A 17,810-nucleotide genomic window follows, 5' to 3' on the forward strand; every position below is an offset into this window, starting at 1 on the left:
GCATAAAAAAAACTTTTTACACCCACTACATGAATAGTATTTAAAAAACGAATATAATTAAATAATTATATAAAAAAATCTGCATTGTTAATATAATAAAATTAATTTTTTTGTTTTTAAACAAAAGATTTAACTGATAAGACACATATTAAGGTTTTATACATTAAATTATTTTTTATAAAAATTAAATAAAATATAAATTTTTAATATATTTACTATACATTTACTAAAATTAAATAAAATTGAAAATTTTCTATTAATCACAACTTTAATATGTTCCCTGCTAGCAAAACCCGCTAAACATTATTATATTATTTATTACAATTATCCAAGTATCCATTACCTCATACTATTCTAATGGAAACTCCACTTGTTACAATATTTATGGTATACCTTTTTTTAACTAAAATAGTTACACAAGTAAAACCATTATTTATTTAAGAGTTAAAGTAAAAAAAAAAAATCATATATCATTTTAAAATAAAAATACTAATTAAATAATAGATAATATTCTCTCTTATCTCAGCCAATTTTTAAAAGAAGAAAGCCACTAATAAATTCATTATTTTTTCCCTAGTTAGCTAGCTTCACAAAATATATTATCATTACTTATAAGTCATTTTATTGAGATTATTTATTTATTTATTTATAATTTTTATACTAAATCAAATTTAATAGGTTTAATTATTGAATGTTAGTTTTTATAATTTTATCAAATTTTTAATTAGATTTTTATACTCATTTTTTTAAGATCCTTACACTATTTTTATTTTAAAATTAGACCATTTTCATATTAAAAATGTCAAAATTAATAGAATATTTCTCTTAAAATATATAAGGTTAGATTTAATTAGAATTTTAATAATGAATACTTTTAATTTACGAAGAAATATTCAATTAACTCTAATATTTTTTTATACTATGAAGGACCTAGTTATAAAATTAAAAATAGTGTAGAGATCCAATTAAAAAAATATATAAAAATTTAATTATAAATTTGGTAAAACTATAAAAATAAAAAATAATTAAACCAGTTTAATAACATAATTATTATTACATGTTAAATTTGATAAAATAAAAGTTATTCTTTTTACATAAACTTTAAGAAAATTATTATAATTTAAGTTTAATTATTTTATTAACTTTTATTATTTTACTAAATTTTTAATTAAGTTTTATATTTTTTTTCAATTAGATTTCTATAATTACTTATTTCGAGTACTGATGAGTCACCGAATTATATTTTTTATTATTTTTGTGTCTTAATACTTGATATGTGAACACATATTTAAATTAGTAAATGCTCTATAAATAACATATTTTGATAAATATTAAATTTATTTAATTTAAATATAAAAAAGCCCTCATCTCTCTCATCTCTCTCCTCATTTTCTTTCTCTTACTTCTATCATTCTCTCTTCTTTTTTTTCTTTCTTTCCTTTATTTATTTCCTTCTTGGATGGAGCTTTCTATAATGAAAAAAGTATATTCTAGTCTTTTATAATTTAAGATTCTCTATAAATTATGGTATTGAATTTTTAAATAGATAGCTAAAATTTAAAGCTTTAATTAATAATATAATAATTATATTTATATTTAAATATTTTTACAAATAACTCTTTCAAAATTTTATTTTTGTATTTTGTCCCCTCTTTCTTTCATTTTTTTTTCCGTTAGCTCCTAGCCCCTCCCCGTCGCCGCTAATGTCGCTGGAAAGAAGAGCACGACAGCCACGAAAAGCTGCCGTCGTCGTCATCTTCACGGGCTGTCTCTGCATGCACCGTCTTCATCGTCGTTCATCTGCATCTTGCTGTCACCGTATGTGGAGTCGCTAGGCCGTCGCTGTTCGTCATTTTCAGTGTCGCCGCCAAGTCAAGAACAAGCGTGAGAAAAAGAGATATATCGCCGTCAACACTGTTCAATGACGGAGAAAGAACCGCGACAAGAAAGGAGAGCAGGAGCCGTTGTGGTGGTCGTCGTCACCGCTGTTGGGCAGAGCCACCATTGATGGAATCCATCGAAACTTCTGTCCAAGTAAATAATAGTCGATTCTAATATATGTTAGTAGTGCGATAATAAATACAATGATAACAATAGTGATTGTTGAAAAAAAATGTGAAAAAAAAGAAAATATGAAAATAATAATCCTCCTTTCTTTTATTTCTTTTTTTTCTATCATTGTCTATAAACAAAAGTTGATTATTTTCCGTGTTCAGCCTTCCCTTTTTTAACATAGCTCCTCTATTTTCGCAAAACCTTTTTTCTCTTTCTAAAATAAAAAAATTTCTCTCTTCATTTTCTTCCATCTCATCACACCTAATACTTCAAATTATATACATATTATAAAGTAGAATCCAAAGTGATCAATCAATATCAAAGTACTATGTATGTGTTTGAGTTATAGTTTGTAGGATTAGAATTTAAATAAAAGTGATTTTGTAGAATTAAATTTGAGTAGAAGTTTATTTGTACCAACATAATTTATGTTTGATAATTCTATACTAAAATTGATTTTGATATAATAAATAGATAAATTTTTAAATATTTTTTATAATAAAAATTAATATTTATTTATTAAATTAAAAATAACATATAAAATAACATATTTTACTATTTTTTACAAGTATTCTCAATAATCTTGTTTTGTTTACTATTTTGAATTCTAACTTCTTACTAATTATATTTTTATTATTATTTATAGTTAATTTTTTATTTTATTTATCATTTCTAATAGGAACAATAATACATATTATAACAAATTAGAATAATAAATAATGAACAAGAATTACAATAATAAATTTTATAATGTCAAACAAAAAATATTCTATAATTTTTTTAGTATTCTCAGTATGTTTTATTTAGTATTATTTTAGAATGTAAAATTTTATTACTTATGACTCTATTATTATGTATTATTAGTTTTTTTATTTACTTTATCATTTTTAATAAGATCAATAATTCATGTTATATAGAATTATAGTAACAAATTTAATAAAAATAAAAAAATCAAAATATAAAAAATACTAAAAATTGATTAAAAAATTAAAATATTAATGACTTGAAACAAATCTAAAAATTCTTTTAAAAAAACTATTAAAACAGATAATGATAATTAAAAGTAAACCATGTTTAAGTGAATGCAGAAGTAATAATTTCTTGTTTCAAATAAACGTGCAAAATCACTTTAATGTTTAAAGAAAAAAAAGTTGCTAAACATAAAATAATAACGTTCAAAAAAACTTAAATGCACATTATCCTTTTCAAAATTTTGCCAAATACACCCTATGTTAAAATAATTATTTCAGTTAAAAACTTTAAAATTATGATGAAAAAAAAATATGGCTACTAACGATATCGAGTTAAAATCCATTTTAGTCTTTGAAATTTTCGACTGGCCTCAATTTTGACCTCCAAATTTATAGTTATCCAATTAATACCCCTAAATATTGAATCGTGTCCTACGTTTGCCCCTATAACTATCTCCATTACCAGAGATTTGATGTGGCACGTTTAGTTGACAGAGTATGTATCCACATGGCACCCAGTTTTTCAGAATGAATGTGTGATAAGTGAATGATCTGTCAAAAGTTGAATGAACTCAATTTTTCCAACAAAGTCTGGAACGTATTGGAAAAAGAAGAATGCAAATTGAGTTCATTCAACTTTTGCCACATCATTCACTCATCACACATCCATTCTGGCAAGATAGGTGCCACATGAATACACACTCTGGCAACTTAACGTGTCACATCAAATCTTAGTTAACAAAAATCACTCATCACACATCTATTCTAACAAAGTGGGTGCCACATGGATACACATTCTCTCAACTTAACATATCACATCAAATTTCAGTTAACGAAAATAACTATAGGGACAACCATGAGGCACGACCCAATATTTAAAAATGTTAATTGAATAACTATAAATTTAGAAGTCAAAATTAAAGCCGGTCAAAAATTCTAGGAACCAAAATGAGTTTTCACTCGTCAAACATCATCATAAATTTTCAGTTACAATGAACAAACACTCATCTTCATCAATATCACCATCATTATCATTGTCACCAACAAATTTTTATACCCTCATTTCATATAATTTTTAAATTTTAAAAGTATTTTTTTCTTTGGTAAATAGCTAATAAATTTTATAATTAAATAAAAATTATTTAATAATTATTAAAAAAATTTTAAAAATATATTTTGTTACTGAATCCTTAATTAGGGGTGTGCATGGGTCGGGTAAAACCAGGTTTGATGTGACCTAGACCCGACCCGAAATATATACCGGGTCTATTTATTAGACCCGATAAAACCTATACACTTTCGGGCCACGATTATACCGGGTAAAAATCGGATGAAAATCGGGTCGTTAACATTATATTACCTTAATACCTTCTTATAAGCTAGCATGTGAAAATATCCAAATTTTCAATACTCCAACTATTATTTGACATGGTAAAATTCACTTAGAAAAATGTAACAAGAACCAACTCTTCTCTAAAATTAAAGCATAACCATAATCAATACTAATATTGGCTAATAACACCAAATATTTAAATCAATACAAATAATACAATATTATGCATTAATTAGTCTAAAATCTTATGCATTTTAAACATAAAACATTAACTTATAGTATTATAATAACTAATAACACAAAATATCAAGGTTTACAATACTTAAATTCCACATAAGAATAACCATCATCTATCACTAAAAACACAAAATATTAATTGTATATGATGAGCGGGCCACCGGGCCGATTTCGGGTGACCCGAACTATGGCCCGGACCCGATCCAAAATAATAACCGAGTTTATTTTTGAGATCCTTACCCGGCCATAGACCCAGTAAAATCACACCAAATTAGTCCCTAAAATGTTCGAAACCGGACCAGATCTTCGGATCGGGCCGAGCCATGCACACGCCTACCCTTAATCAAATTCCTTGCCCTGTAATAAGTTTTAATTTAATGAGCTTAATCCATCTATGTTACGATTCGGTGAACGTTGTGAAAGGCTAACACCTTCGCCATTTCCCCCGCACAAAGCTCTTTCTTTTTTTCTGCTCCATCGACTGTGTTAAGCCATGGCCTCTTCATTTTCAATGCAGTTGATCCATACCCACAACCGTCTTCCATGGTTTCGCCATATCCAGGTTTACTTTCTTACTTACTTTCACTCCTTTTTTTAATCTCTGCAAACTTCCCCTTTCAACTCTCAAATGTTCTTTCACTTCTGAACTGCAAGTTTTGTTAAAAATCGTGCCTTAACTTGAGGGGCAGGTGCTATGATATCAGGTACACTGCTAAACATCAAATTTTTATTGCCTTTGGAACCACCCACATAGCTTCTATTCAATATGATGTCTGAAAGGGATTTTTTTTCCCCTTAAAAGAATTGAGTGCACAAAATGGTAGTGAGTGATTAAGTATATGCCTTTATGATCATATGAGATGTTCGGGTTCCAAGCATGAAGCATGGCAACCGTTTGTGACTTTGTTTACACTAAGTAATGGTAAAAGTTTATTTCTTTTTTTGTTTGCTTTCCAGGGTAATTATAGCCAAGATGTGGCTAAGGTTCTTAGGCCTAGTATGGTAGGTAGCAGTAGCGGATTACAGCTTGGTCATAGCAAAGGATTGGCATCAAGATCACATTATGCCCTAAGGTTTTCTGTTTTGCAACAATCCGATCCAAAATCGATCAGATATAGGACCATGGTCTGTGTCAATGCTACAGAAAACAATGTGAGTATCTCATTTAAAACTTGTGGTTCGAAAGATAACACCTAACGGGGGATCTCAAACCTTTTATTTCTGCTTATTTTTTGTAGGTGAATTATATACTTGGTACTAAATTAGTTATAGGAACAACTTATTCCTGAAATTATATTAAACAATGATATGAAACAACCCAGTGAATCGAAATGATACAAATTTACAATTTAAGATGTGCTTCTTCTTTTAATTGCCGTGCCACTGGAACTTTTTGTTGCTGTTGTTAATTGGGAGGGTTGCTGCATTAAATAGAAAAGATTTCAGCAATGAGACAAATTTATTATTCTGTATCATTAAAACTAATAAAAAGAATTCTAATTAACAGTTAGACTAGAAGATTATAAAAAATGATATTAATTAAAATTTAATTACACATTAATTGAAAGTTTTGGTTCCGTATTCCTTAGTGAAGATTCCTCAGCAGCCTGCTTTTGTTGTTCGGATTGTTGTGCCGGTGTTTTTTCGCAAGGCTGCTGTTGCGGTTTCAAAAGGTTGCTGCATTAAACAAAAAATAGTTCAATAAAGACCCCAAACTATTATCATATTTTATCAAAATTAATAAAAAAAATTATGAGACCACCGAACCGAACTCTCTTGATGCACTGAATAAAGCATGATAAATAATGAAACAGCTAGAAAAGCATTGCTGCATGCAATCAGAATATCCCTAAATCTTGAAGACACTAACTATCAAGTGAAAATGCAATAAGAATAACCCTAAACCTAGGATACACTAGCTATCAAGTGATTTAAAATTATAAAGCCCATTGAATCGAACAAGATTCACGTGATGAATAAATATTTATAAACTTACTCATTATCAGAAGTTTGTTGTGTTTGACTTTCTGGAGGGACATAGATAAAGTCATCTTTGATCAATTCTTCCTGAACAGAACTTGAAAGAGACAACGCAAGAGAAGATCTAAGGAATGTAAACAATGAAGAAGTTAATGTTGAACAATTAGAATTTTTTTATGAAAAACGGGAATCTACATATTGAAAAACTCACATTTCCAAAGGTTTAGAATGAGTTTTTTGTCGATCCTCAATGATTTTTGTAGCTCAGAATCAGGTGTAGTGCTAGTGACATTTAAACACGTTTTCCGTGTGATTAATTAAACAAAAATTATTACCTACATCTAAAAGAGTAACATAAATATTTTTAACCTACACTTGTGGAGTTTTAAAACTCTTTTTTGGATGGATTTTCTTTTTTCTAAAATATTTTACCAGGCTTTCCAAGGTATTTTTCCTAAAAAAAGATAACAAATTAAAATTAGAACTATATTAAAATTAGAAACCTAGATTAGGGTTTAGGGTTTAGGGTTTAGGAGTTAAGTTTTAGGATTTTAGGGTTTAGGGGTTAGGTTTAGAGGTTTAGGGTTTATTGGTTCAGGATTCAGGGTTTAGTGTTTATGGTTCATTAGGGTTTAGGGTAGAAAGACATGAAATTCATTTTGGGAAACCACTGAACCAAAAGTAAAGCCTGCAATAAACCAATTTACCTGGTATTGTCTGGGGTATTTACGGACGGTGTGGAGCTTGCCTGAGTCTGTAAGAGAGGTTCGCTATCTAGATTTACAATCGACAATCTAAGCAAGATAAATACATATTAGTAATTGAATCCAGAGGAATTAGAAAAGGATCTAGCAAAAGTTAGCAAAGAAAGAAAAATAACTTGGTATAAGAAATTGAATCTTACGTCTCAGAGAAATCATTTTGCGCATCCGTCGAGTCAAACTGATCCGGAGCAACGTATGCTGTATGAGCTCCATCATTTCTTTTTTTTTTTATCTCTTTTCTCCTATCGTCTCCAACACTTGTCTTCTTCTTTCCGCGGCATTGTCTTTTTCTTGTTTAGTTCTGAAAGTTCATAAAATAAGTACCAAGGAACCTAAAACAAAAGCATCAATAAAGTAAAAGAAAATATAATTCGAGAAACTTATTCCTTGTCAAATTTGGTTTGTCTCTTTGCCACCCTCTGCGGTTGTTTTCTTTTTACTATGGGTGTTTTTTCAATTTCTTTTTCTCTGCAAGATAGACAAACACATCGAATTTAGAAAGACTACTGAACTGAAAGCAATTCATATGCTGAACAAAATGTGATACTCATTCAATCATCAAGAAAAATATTTTTGGATTAAAAAGAGTTCAACTTGGGCAACTCCACTGAACAATATCACATTTGTAATTTACTTAATAAGCATACATAAAAAATTTTCAGCAAGGAAATGCAAAACTAAACCAGATGAATATCATACAATCATATAAATGAACATCACCCAATACTTACTGGCTTTCAGATTTGCTTGTGCCTTCTGAATCTGTCGGCGCATGCTTCCTTTTTTTGCTTTGTTTTTTAACCACCTTCTTTGGTTGTTTTCTTTTCTTTGTGACAGTTTTTTCAATTTCTTCTTCTCTGCAATACATAAGAACAAGCGCATAAGAACAACTTTAAGAAAATACAAGTTAAATGAAATCAATATGAAGATCAAACTTACTGGTTTTCGGATTCACTTTTGCTTTCTGAATCTGTTGGACTGCTTTTAGTTTCACTTGTTTTTTCTGAATCTGTCTCAACAAGCTTTTGTTTTTTAACCATCCTCTTTTGTCTTGTTCTCTTTGTTGGTGGTGTTTTATCAGATTCGGAAAATCTTTCTTCTTCCGAAGAAGAATCCAGATCAGCAATTTTCTTTTTTCTTTCTTTCCTTTTTCTTTCTTATCTAACTTCTTTGTTTTTGCTTTTTCCTTCTTTATTTTCTTTCTATAAAGATGTCCCTAAAACAAAAATTTATTTAATGAGAAATACAGTAACAATCAGTTGGATCAACATGAGCAACCCACTGAATCGAACGATAGTAATGTGCTGAATAAAATGCCATAAAATGTGATAATTATTTAATGATTCAAAAAATATTTTTACAGGCACAAGGACTCAATTGAACACACTAACAATCAGAGCAAATCCACCGAACCGAACAAGATTCATATGGTGAATAAAACGTGACAAGTATTTAATAATCAAGAAAAATATTTATTAATGCAAAGGATTCAAATGAACACACTAACAATCAGGTGAACCAAAGGGAGCAAGCCAACCGAACCGAACAAGATTCATATGGTGAATAAAACGTGACAAATATTTAATCATCAAGAAAAATGTTTCTGAATGCACAAAGATTCAAATGAAAACACTAACAATTGCAAGTAGGAGAAATAAATTAATTATGACCTAAAACACAAGTTTATTTAGTTAGCAGAGTATTTTAGAAGCATTTGAAACGAAATTTTAGGGGGAATTTTTTGTTTAATTTACCAATGGGTCTGTTGCTTCCTTCAAAATTCGGTCGAGCATCATTTGCTTTGTCCAATGGGCCACCCATGGTGCTGGGGGAGCATCAGGTCCGAATGAGCGAGGGAACTTGGTTTCATGGAAGTATATCAACATCAGAACAAAAACACACTCATCAACGGACTGTTTCGTTCCCTTTCTCTTGTTTTCAATTTCTTTCATCAAGAAGTTGAGCACATGTTTTGCCCAATCCCACTCTCAGATGTTATCTACATGAAAGATAGGCGGCTTATGGATTGGGGAGGCCACGCTTATCAGCGTTGGCAGCAAGAAGCACTTTTCTACAAAGACGACAAAAGTCCTCTTGAATTTTTGCCAGTTCTCCTCCCCTTCAACACTTATATCCAGAACAGACCTTGTCAAAGTCGCCAACGTAGTATTTTTGATGCTGTCAAATATCGCCTTATCTTCTGGATTCAGTTTGGTGTAATCAACTTTTTCATCAAAACGATTTCTTACAATATTTTAATAGCAAAAAATCAGCAAAAAGGCTCAGTTTAATTTTCTGTACACCAATGAACCGAAAGTAAGTAGGAAGTGGAAAGTGTATTACTGCCATGCGAAGAGTTATGTATATTTTTCATTGGAGAGTTTTCAAGCATCCCTTATAGTCATCAAAGCAATCAATCAATTCTCTCAAGAGGGCGTGAGAGACATTCATTTTCGAGACATGAGCTAGGGCACCAAATCCCATTTGTTCAACTATATCTTTCTTTTCTTGACTCATATTCTTGAACATGTTGCTATTGCCTTTGTTTGGCATCTGTAATCATAAGTTTTCTGCAAGTTTTGAAATAGAATGTGAGGATATATTTATCATAGTTATCAAACTTAGACCGAACCGACCGATTCGACCGGAAAACCAGTGAACTAGACCCTAGATCGGTCTGGGTTAATAATCTAACTGGATAAGCATATGAACCGATCAAACCCGGTCTAAACAAAGGATTGAACTGGACTGGTTGACCCGCTGACATCAGCACGTGCACACTCAAATCTCAAAAATTTGGAGCATATGCTCGCGCTGGGATTCGAACTTGAAACATTCAAGTTATAAAAAAAGCCTGCCACCACTGGGACAAGGTTACTTTTGGTCTTATGTTCTATCTTTTAATAAATATATTATTAACTATTAGATATATCCTAATTAATAACTTATGTATTAATTCTTTTAGTCATGCAAATTTAAGATATTTTTATCTTTTTATTCTAATGAATAGCAAGGTACTGAGAACCGAACCGATCATCAAACCGTTCTAGTCACTGATTCACTGGTTTAATGGTTCAATCGATTCAACTGTGGTTCAATCGAAAAATCGTTTTAGAATAGAATAATAAACAAATTATAAATAAACATCCTAAAATATAATTATAATCTAATATAAATCTTAAAATATCTTCTAAATTTAAAATTATACATGAAATGTTATTAACCAAAATCATGTGATCTTATCAAAATACAAACTCAGAATTAAATAATAACAAGTGAAATTAAGATAGTGCTTGGTTGAATGTTCTAATCTAATCTTATGGCATTTAAAATATGAATGTTGTCGTACAGTAGGACTTATATTCAAACTGATATGCTACACACACCCATAGTATCATACTTCTCTTGTATCCATAGTTAGTTTGTTGTTAGCTATGCCATAGCTTCTTGGGAAAGGGATAACATCCCCAACATTGGTAAGACCAGTTAGGAAGAGGACCATAAGGTCGAATCGCAGAGTGAAACCAGAGTTCTTCGCAATTCCATTTCGCTGAAGATCAAGGAACTATTCGTACTTCTCTTGCGGCAAGATTCTGACATACAAATGCAGAAAAACAGAAAGAAAAAAATTTATTTCTTATTCAACAGGAAAACAAGCAAATTCTTCAATAGAACTAATATAAAGTGGCACCTGCAAAGAAACAACTAATTTATCATGAGTTTGGTTTTATGTACAATAGTACAAAAACTCAAAGAACCAGAAGACTTTGAGATACTGAAATTGAAACCAAAATTTCAGTATACTTCTTACAATTGTGCCAACAAACACATTCAAAATGATCCGAAATTTATATAAATTTGTTACAAATAAACCTATAAGGAACCTAAAGAAAGATAACAAATTTGTACAAGAAGATCCTTACCAAACTGAAAGTCCGATAATTAACAAGTAAATGATCCCAAAACTACACCCAAGATGAACTATCAGAACCTAATGCAGCATAAATCACAATCCAGTTCAAAACAGATCCAATCACAAGAAAGACACACTTCAAACAGGTAACCAATAATTCTACACCAAAAATTCACACGTTTGAACTTAATAGGATCATATCAGATCTAATTTGATCTCAAATCAAACTACAGACAAAACAAATGCAAAGTTTTGACTCAAAACCAGAATTTATAATCGGGAAAATACTATCAAAGAAAATATATGGAAGCAAATGAACAGAGCATAAAAATTAAAAAATAGCAACAAATAATCATCCTAAATCCTAAAATCAATAAATCTATCAACAAAAATTCAAAAATAACAGATTCAAAAATTAAAAAACACTAAAACAGTAGCCTAGAAGGTTCAAAAATTAAACAGCAGATTCAAAAATTAAAAAACACAAAGAACAAATTTTATACCTAAGGTTAGAAGTTGGAAGCCTGGAAAAAAGTAGAGCTGGCAGGGACAGTGGCTGGCAAGAGGCAAGATAGTGGCTGATGGGGTGGAAGTGTGGAACAGAGCTGGCACCAGCGAGGAGTATCTGCGCGACAGAAAGTAGTGCTGGCGGTGGTTCCGATTTTCGAAGATCAAACAGAGCTGGACACACGACAGAAAGTGGCTGTCCAAACAGAGCTAGTTGACGTTGGCTGCACGGAATTTGTGCGGCGGCGGTGGTTGGACGAAAGTTGCACCGGAAGCTCGAGGTCCAGCCGTCTAGGTGAGTGCTGCTTTGCAATCCGCTTCTGCCCGTTAGTGGAGAGTGGAGAGGAGAGGGATGTTAGGGTTCACTTTCAGCAACCAAAAATGCAGCCGTTTTTAACACATTTCAAAAATCGGCTGGGTCACGGTTCGGTTCGATCGACCGGTTCCTGGCCGGTTCGATGGTCCATTATCAGTTTTTAAATTTTGCGGTTTTGACTTCTGTCCAAACCGTGTATAGCAACGGTTCACAGTTCGACTAGTTCGACCGGCCAGTTCGAACCGATTTTCAGAACCTTGATGAATAGTGTTCATATTAATTTAATTTATTTTTGTTTTATATTTACTCTTTTTTAAATTAATTATTTTTTAATTATATCATTATTAAAATAAAAATTAAACTTTGTTAAATATCTATAAATTAAAAAAAGATAAGCAAATTTTTTTTTATTAATCATGACATATTTTTGTTATTGATAATTATATGACATCTATTAATATTAATATTTTTTAACATATATTTAAATAATGCAATAGATACTAATTAATTAATGAATTAGAAAATAAGTTAATTTGATATAAAAAAATAAATTTTATATAATTATTTAATTATGACCGGGTTAACTGGTTGAACCTGTGATCCATTGGTTGAACAAATGACCCAGTGACCCAGTAACTTGGCCGGGTCGATTACCGGTTCAGTTCTGATAACTATGATATTTATAATACAAAATAGATATTATTTGAATGAAAGTGAATAAATATATTTAATGTGCTTATGTTATAGTGTGGCTTCTCCATTTTTGTCACCATTGTCTTGTTGTGTTTTGCTGTAATGAAAAAATTTGGTCAATACTCCACTCAATACACTGACAAGTACAAGCATGTATATCTTAATCAAATCAATTAAAATGTCCCAGCCCACCGAACTGAACCTGCTTCAAGCACCGAATAAAACATGATAAATAATGAATCAGCTAAACTAGTTACACTATCCACTATCTACTCACATACATTATCCACTGAATTGAATGAAAATAATAACATTTTTTATTCAAAACCCTAGTTATACTGTAAAAATGCAATCAGAATAGACCCTAAACTCTGAACACACTAAATATCAAGTGAATGAGAATCACCAAGCCCACCGAACCAAACACAATCCATGTGGTGAATAAATCGTTATAAGCTTTCAATTATTATGAATAGTATTTCTTCATGTAATAGAAGTTAACTGAATAGAGTAACAATCAAGTTCAAAGACCTAGTTACACTATCCACTGAACTGAATGAAAATAAGAAAAAATTTGATTCAAAGTCCTAGATATACTGTAAAAATGCAATCAGAATAAACCCTAAACCCTGAACACACTAAATATCAAGTGAATGAGAATCACCAAGCCCACCGAACGAAACACAATCCATATGGTGAATAAATCGTTATAAACTTTCAATTATCAAGAATAGTGTTTCATAAACTTTCAATCATCAAGAATAGTATTTCTCCATGCAAAAGAAGAACTGAACAAAGTAACAATTAAGTTCAAAGCCCTAGTTACACTATCCACTGAACTGAATGAAAATAAGAAAAAATTTTATTTAAAGCGCTAGTTATACTGTAAAATACAATCAGAATACGTTGATCTACTGAAAAAAGGAAATCAATCCAGTAAAGCTAAAATGTAACTAGGAGAAATGCTACATTGCAAGATTTCAAATGAACAGTAGTTTTTTTCATAACTTTGTTAGTCTCTGTTGCTGCTTTAGTTTGTTTTTGCTTGTTTGTGGCAAAATCTTGTCGCTATTCTTCTCTAGTAGTGGTTTTCGCAGAGAACGTGACTGAAGTTTGAGTAATTTTGAGAGAGATTCGAAGAGAAAGAGCGGTTTCGTGTAGTGGTTTCGTGTTGAGGAAGAAGTAACATTTTTTCATAATGAGCGCGAAGTAATGAAAGGTTTTCGGACGTGTGTTTTCACTCGTCATTAATGCACATGACTCTATTTGAGCTTGGGCCAACTTTAATACATAGATGTGTAGTGTTACGGCCTGGCCCAAGCATCGCGCGATAGCGCCAGGATAATGTAGGAACTGCGCTATAGGGTACAGAACCTAGAGCGCCAGCAAGCAAATCAAGAGCACCGTCAACAAACTTTCGATCCCAATTATTCCCCGTCTCCCGAGAGCCGGGGAAGAACTTCTTACAGAAGTCACTCCCAACGCACACACACCCCAAGATCTGAATCTGAAAACAGCCAAGAAGGTCGGGAACGCCTAAGAAGATGGCACGACCCTTTGATCTACGCCAGATCTAGAGGGACTTGCGCCGCTGGGTGAGATCGGGAAGACGACGGAGAAAGAACGAGGAGAACGTGACGACCCGTGATCATGGGAGCAACCTCCTTCCACTATTCCATCCTCGAGGTCCGGCTACCAAAGCACTTTGATAAGCCGACGGATATGAGGTACGATGGAACTCAAGACCCGCAGGAGCATCTAATGGCCTTTGAGGCCAGAATGAATTTGGAGGGAGTAGGCGACGAAGTCAGGTGCCGCACTTTCCCGGTCACTCTGGCAGGACCTACAATACGGTGGTTTAACAGCCTCCCGCAGGACTCTGTGGCCAGGTTTTCGAACATTAGCCGCACTTTCCTGGCCCAATTTACTACCAGAATTGCAAAGGCAAAGCACCTGATCAATTTACTCGGGGTAACTCAGAGGTCCGGTGAGCCGACTAAAAAATATCTAGACCGGTTCAACGACGAGTGCTTGAAGATCGACGGGCTAACTGACTCGGTAGCTAGTCTGTGCTTGACGAATGGACTTTTGAACGAGGACTTTAGGAATCATCTCACCACGAAGTCGGTGTGGACAATGCAGGAGATCCAAAGCGTACCCAAGGAATATATCAACAATGAAGAAGTCAGTCAAGTCGTGGCTGCCAACAAGCGCCAGCCCTCTTACAATTAACTTCGGCAGCACGGTGGCAGAGAAAGGCAGAAGGAGCACGCTAGAGACGGCGGTCCGGGCAAGACATCCAGGCCGTTTCCTCGAGTCAGGAAGTTCACCAATTACACCCCCTCACCGTCCCCATCATAGAAGTTTATCAGCAGATAGCTGAGAAGGGAATCTTGTCGAAGTCCCGTCCTCTAAAGGACCGAACCGGGGGAAACAAGAGCCTTTATTGTGATTATCATAAGAGCTATGGACATAAGACGCAGGATTGCTTCGACCTGAAAGATGCGCTAAAACAAGCGATCCGGGACGAAAAACTAGCCGAATTCTCCCACCTCATCAGGGAGTCGAGGAGACGAGATTGCGACCGCGAGGGAGAAGACAATACCCGCGCAGTGAAGCCACGTCATGAGCCGGAGGACAGTGAGCACGGCCTTACCATAGTGAACGTTGTAACAGCAAGAGACGCAGCTCCAAAGTCGAAGTTGGCACATAAGAAAGACGCCAAAGTCCTGGCAGTTTCCTCATCCTCCGTGCGAAGCTCCAAGAGGCTTCCACCCATCTCGTTCGGCCCGGAGGACCAATGTTTCGATGAGGTTGCAAAAAACCCGCCCATGGTCATCACGGCCAGGGTGGAAACTGGCCTCATGAAACGAATCCTCGTAGACACCGGGGCTGACTCGAATATCATGTTTCGCAACGTGTTCGATGCCTTGGGTCTATGGGATGCCGACCTAAAGACGCACCAGCACGGTGTGATAGGCTTGGGCAACCACTTCATCAAGCCTGATGGGACAGTCTCCCGTTCGATATCCATAGGACTAGGACAAGGAAGAAGATCGGTAATGGCGGAGTTCGTGGTTCTTCGAGACTCCACGGCCTACAATGTCATCCTGGGGAGAAAGACCATCAACGACCTCAGGGCAGTGATCAGTACGAAGATGTTGGTGATGAAGTTCATCACTGATAACGGGTCTGTGGGATCCATAAGGGGAGAACTAAAAACGGCAGTCGCCTGCAACAATGCCAGTCTCTCCTTAAGGAAAAAGTCCAAAGAGGCATCGGGAGTATTTCTCGCCGACCTGGACGCCCGGGTTGACGACAAGCCCAGACCTGAGCCCGAATGGGACTTAGAAAAGTTTAGGGTCGGCGACACAAGGGAGAAGTTCACATTCGTAAATAGAAACCTCCCACACGACCTGAAGGAACCCCTAATGGAAATGATCAGGGCTAACGGCGGCCTATTTGCTTGGACGCTAGCCGACATGCCGGGGATAGACCCCTAGCTCATGTCACATCACCTGGCCATCAAGGCGGAGTCCAAACTGGTGGCCCAAAGGAGAAGGAAAATGTCACAAAAAAGAGCAGAGGAGGTGGCCAGGCAGACGACCAGCCTCCTTGAAGCAGGATTCATCCGGGAACTCGACTACTCGACCTGGTTGTCGAAAGTAGTTCTGGTAAGAAAACACAATGGAAAATGGAGGATGTGTGTAGATTACTCTGACCTTAACAAGGCATGTCCTAAAAATTGCTATCCCGTACCCAACATTGATGCGCTCGTCGACGCGGCGGCGGGATATCGGTATCTGAGCTTTATGGATGCTTATTCTGACTACAACCAGATACCGATGCACCGACCTGACGAAGAAAAAATAGCATTCATAACGCCGGGGGGAATATACTGCTACAAGGTAATGTCGTTCGGCCTGAAGAACGCTGGAGCCACATACCAAAGGTTAATGAACAAGATATTCAACGACCTCATTAGCAAAACGGGGGAAGTATATGTGGATGATATCCTTGCAAAAACCACCCAACCAGAGGACCTCTTAAGTGACCTAAGAAATGTGTTCGCTTCCCTCCGGCAACACGGCATGAGGCTTAACCCGCTTAAGTGTGCCTTTGCCATGGAAGCAGGGAAGTTCCTAGGGTTTATGATAACCTAGAGAGGGGTGGAGGCCAACCCCGAAAAGTGTCAAGCAATACTCCAAATGAAGAGCCCAGGCTACATCAAGGATGTTCAGAGATTGTCAGGAAGGCTCACCGCATTGTCCCATTTCCTCAGTGCGTCGGCTGTGTGGTGGACGAAATTGTGATCATATTCATTGTAATTGGATTTTAGAAATTGGCACGAGTGGACACAACTCCGTTCAACTAACCAGCAAGTGTACTGGGTCGTCCAAGTAATAAACCTTACGTGAGTAAGGGTCGAATCCACAGAGATTGTTGGTATGAAGCAAGCTATGGTCACCTTGCAAATCTCAGTTAGGCAGAAAAAAGGGGAATTGTGATTATTGGAATAAATAATAAATAAAAAGCAATAATAAAAGGGATAGAATACTTATGCAGATTCATTAGTGGGAATTTCAGATAAGCGGATGGAGATGCTGTAGAGCCCAGGGACGCCTGCTCTCCTACTGCTTCTACTCAATCCTTCTTACTCCTTTCCATGGCAAGCTTTGTATAGGGGTTCACCATCAACTGTGGCTACTTTCATCCTCTCGGGAAAATAATCCTATGCGGGTGTCAGTCGCACGGCTAATCGTCTGGAGGCATCACCCATGGCTGATGGCTACATCCCATCCTCGCAGTGAAAACTAATGCACGCACCCTGTCACAGTACGGCTAATCACCGGTTGGTTCCCGCTCCTACTGGAATAGAATCCCTCTTTTGCGTCTGTCACTAACGCCCAGCAGGTTACAAGTTTGAAGCACGTCACAGTCATTCATTACCAGAATCCTACTCGGAATACCACAGACAAGGTGAGACCTTCCGGATTCCCAGGATCCTACTCGAAATACCACAGACAAGGTGAGACTTTCC

General features: G+C 34.8%; 1 protein-coding gene across 2 annotated transcripts in view; it reads left to right on the forward strand.

Annotated features, from left to right (window-relative positions):
* Positions 1-4,992: 4,992 nt before the first annotated feature.
* The window catches only part of LOC107492311 (peptidyl-prolyl cis-trans isomerase, chloroplastic), a 32,461-nt gene continuing 19,643 nt past the window's right edge, over positions 4,993-17,810 (forward strand). The window contains exons 1-2 of one of the 2 annotated variants that reach the window (XM_052263283.1): positions 4,993-5,158; positions 5,554-5,748. In XM_052263283.1, coding sequence (XP_052119243.1) covers positions 5,090-5,158; positions 5,554-5,748 — 264 coding nt within the window. In that variant the 5' untranslated portion in view covers positions 4,993-5,089. The remainder of the gene's footprint in view (positions 5,159-5,553; positions 5,749-17,810) is intronic. The other variant, XM_052263282.1, reaches the window with a different exon arrangement.

This window comes from Arachis duranensis, chromosome 6, assembly GCF_000817695.3.
Source record: "Arachis duranensis cultivar V14167 chromosome 6, aradu.V14167.gnm2.J7QH, whole genome shotgun sequence".
NCBI lineage: Eukaryota > Viridiplantae > Streptophyta > Magnoliopsida > Fabales > Fabaceae > Arachis > Arachis duranensis.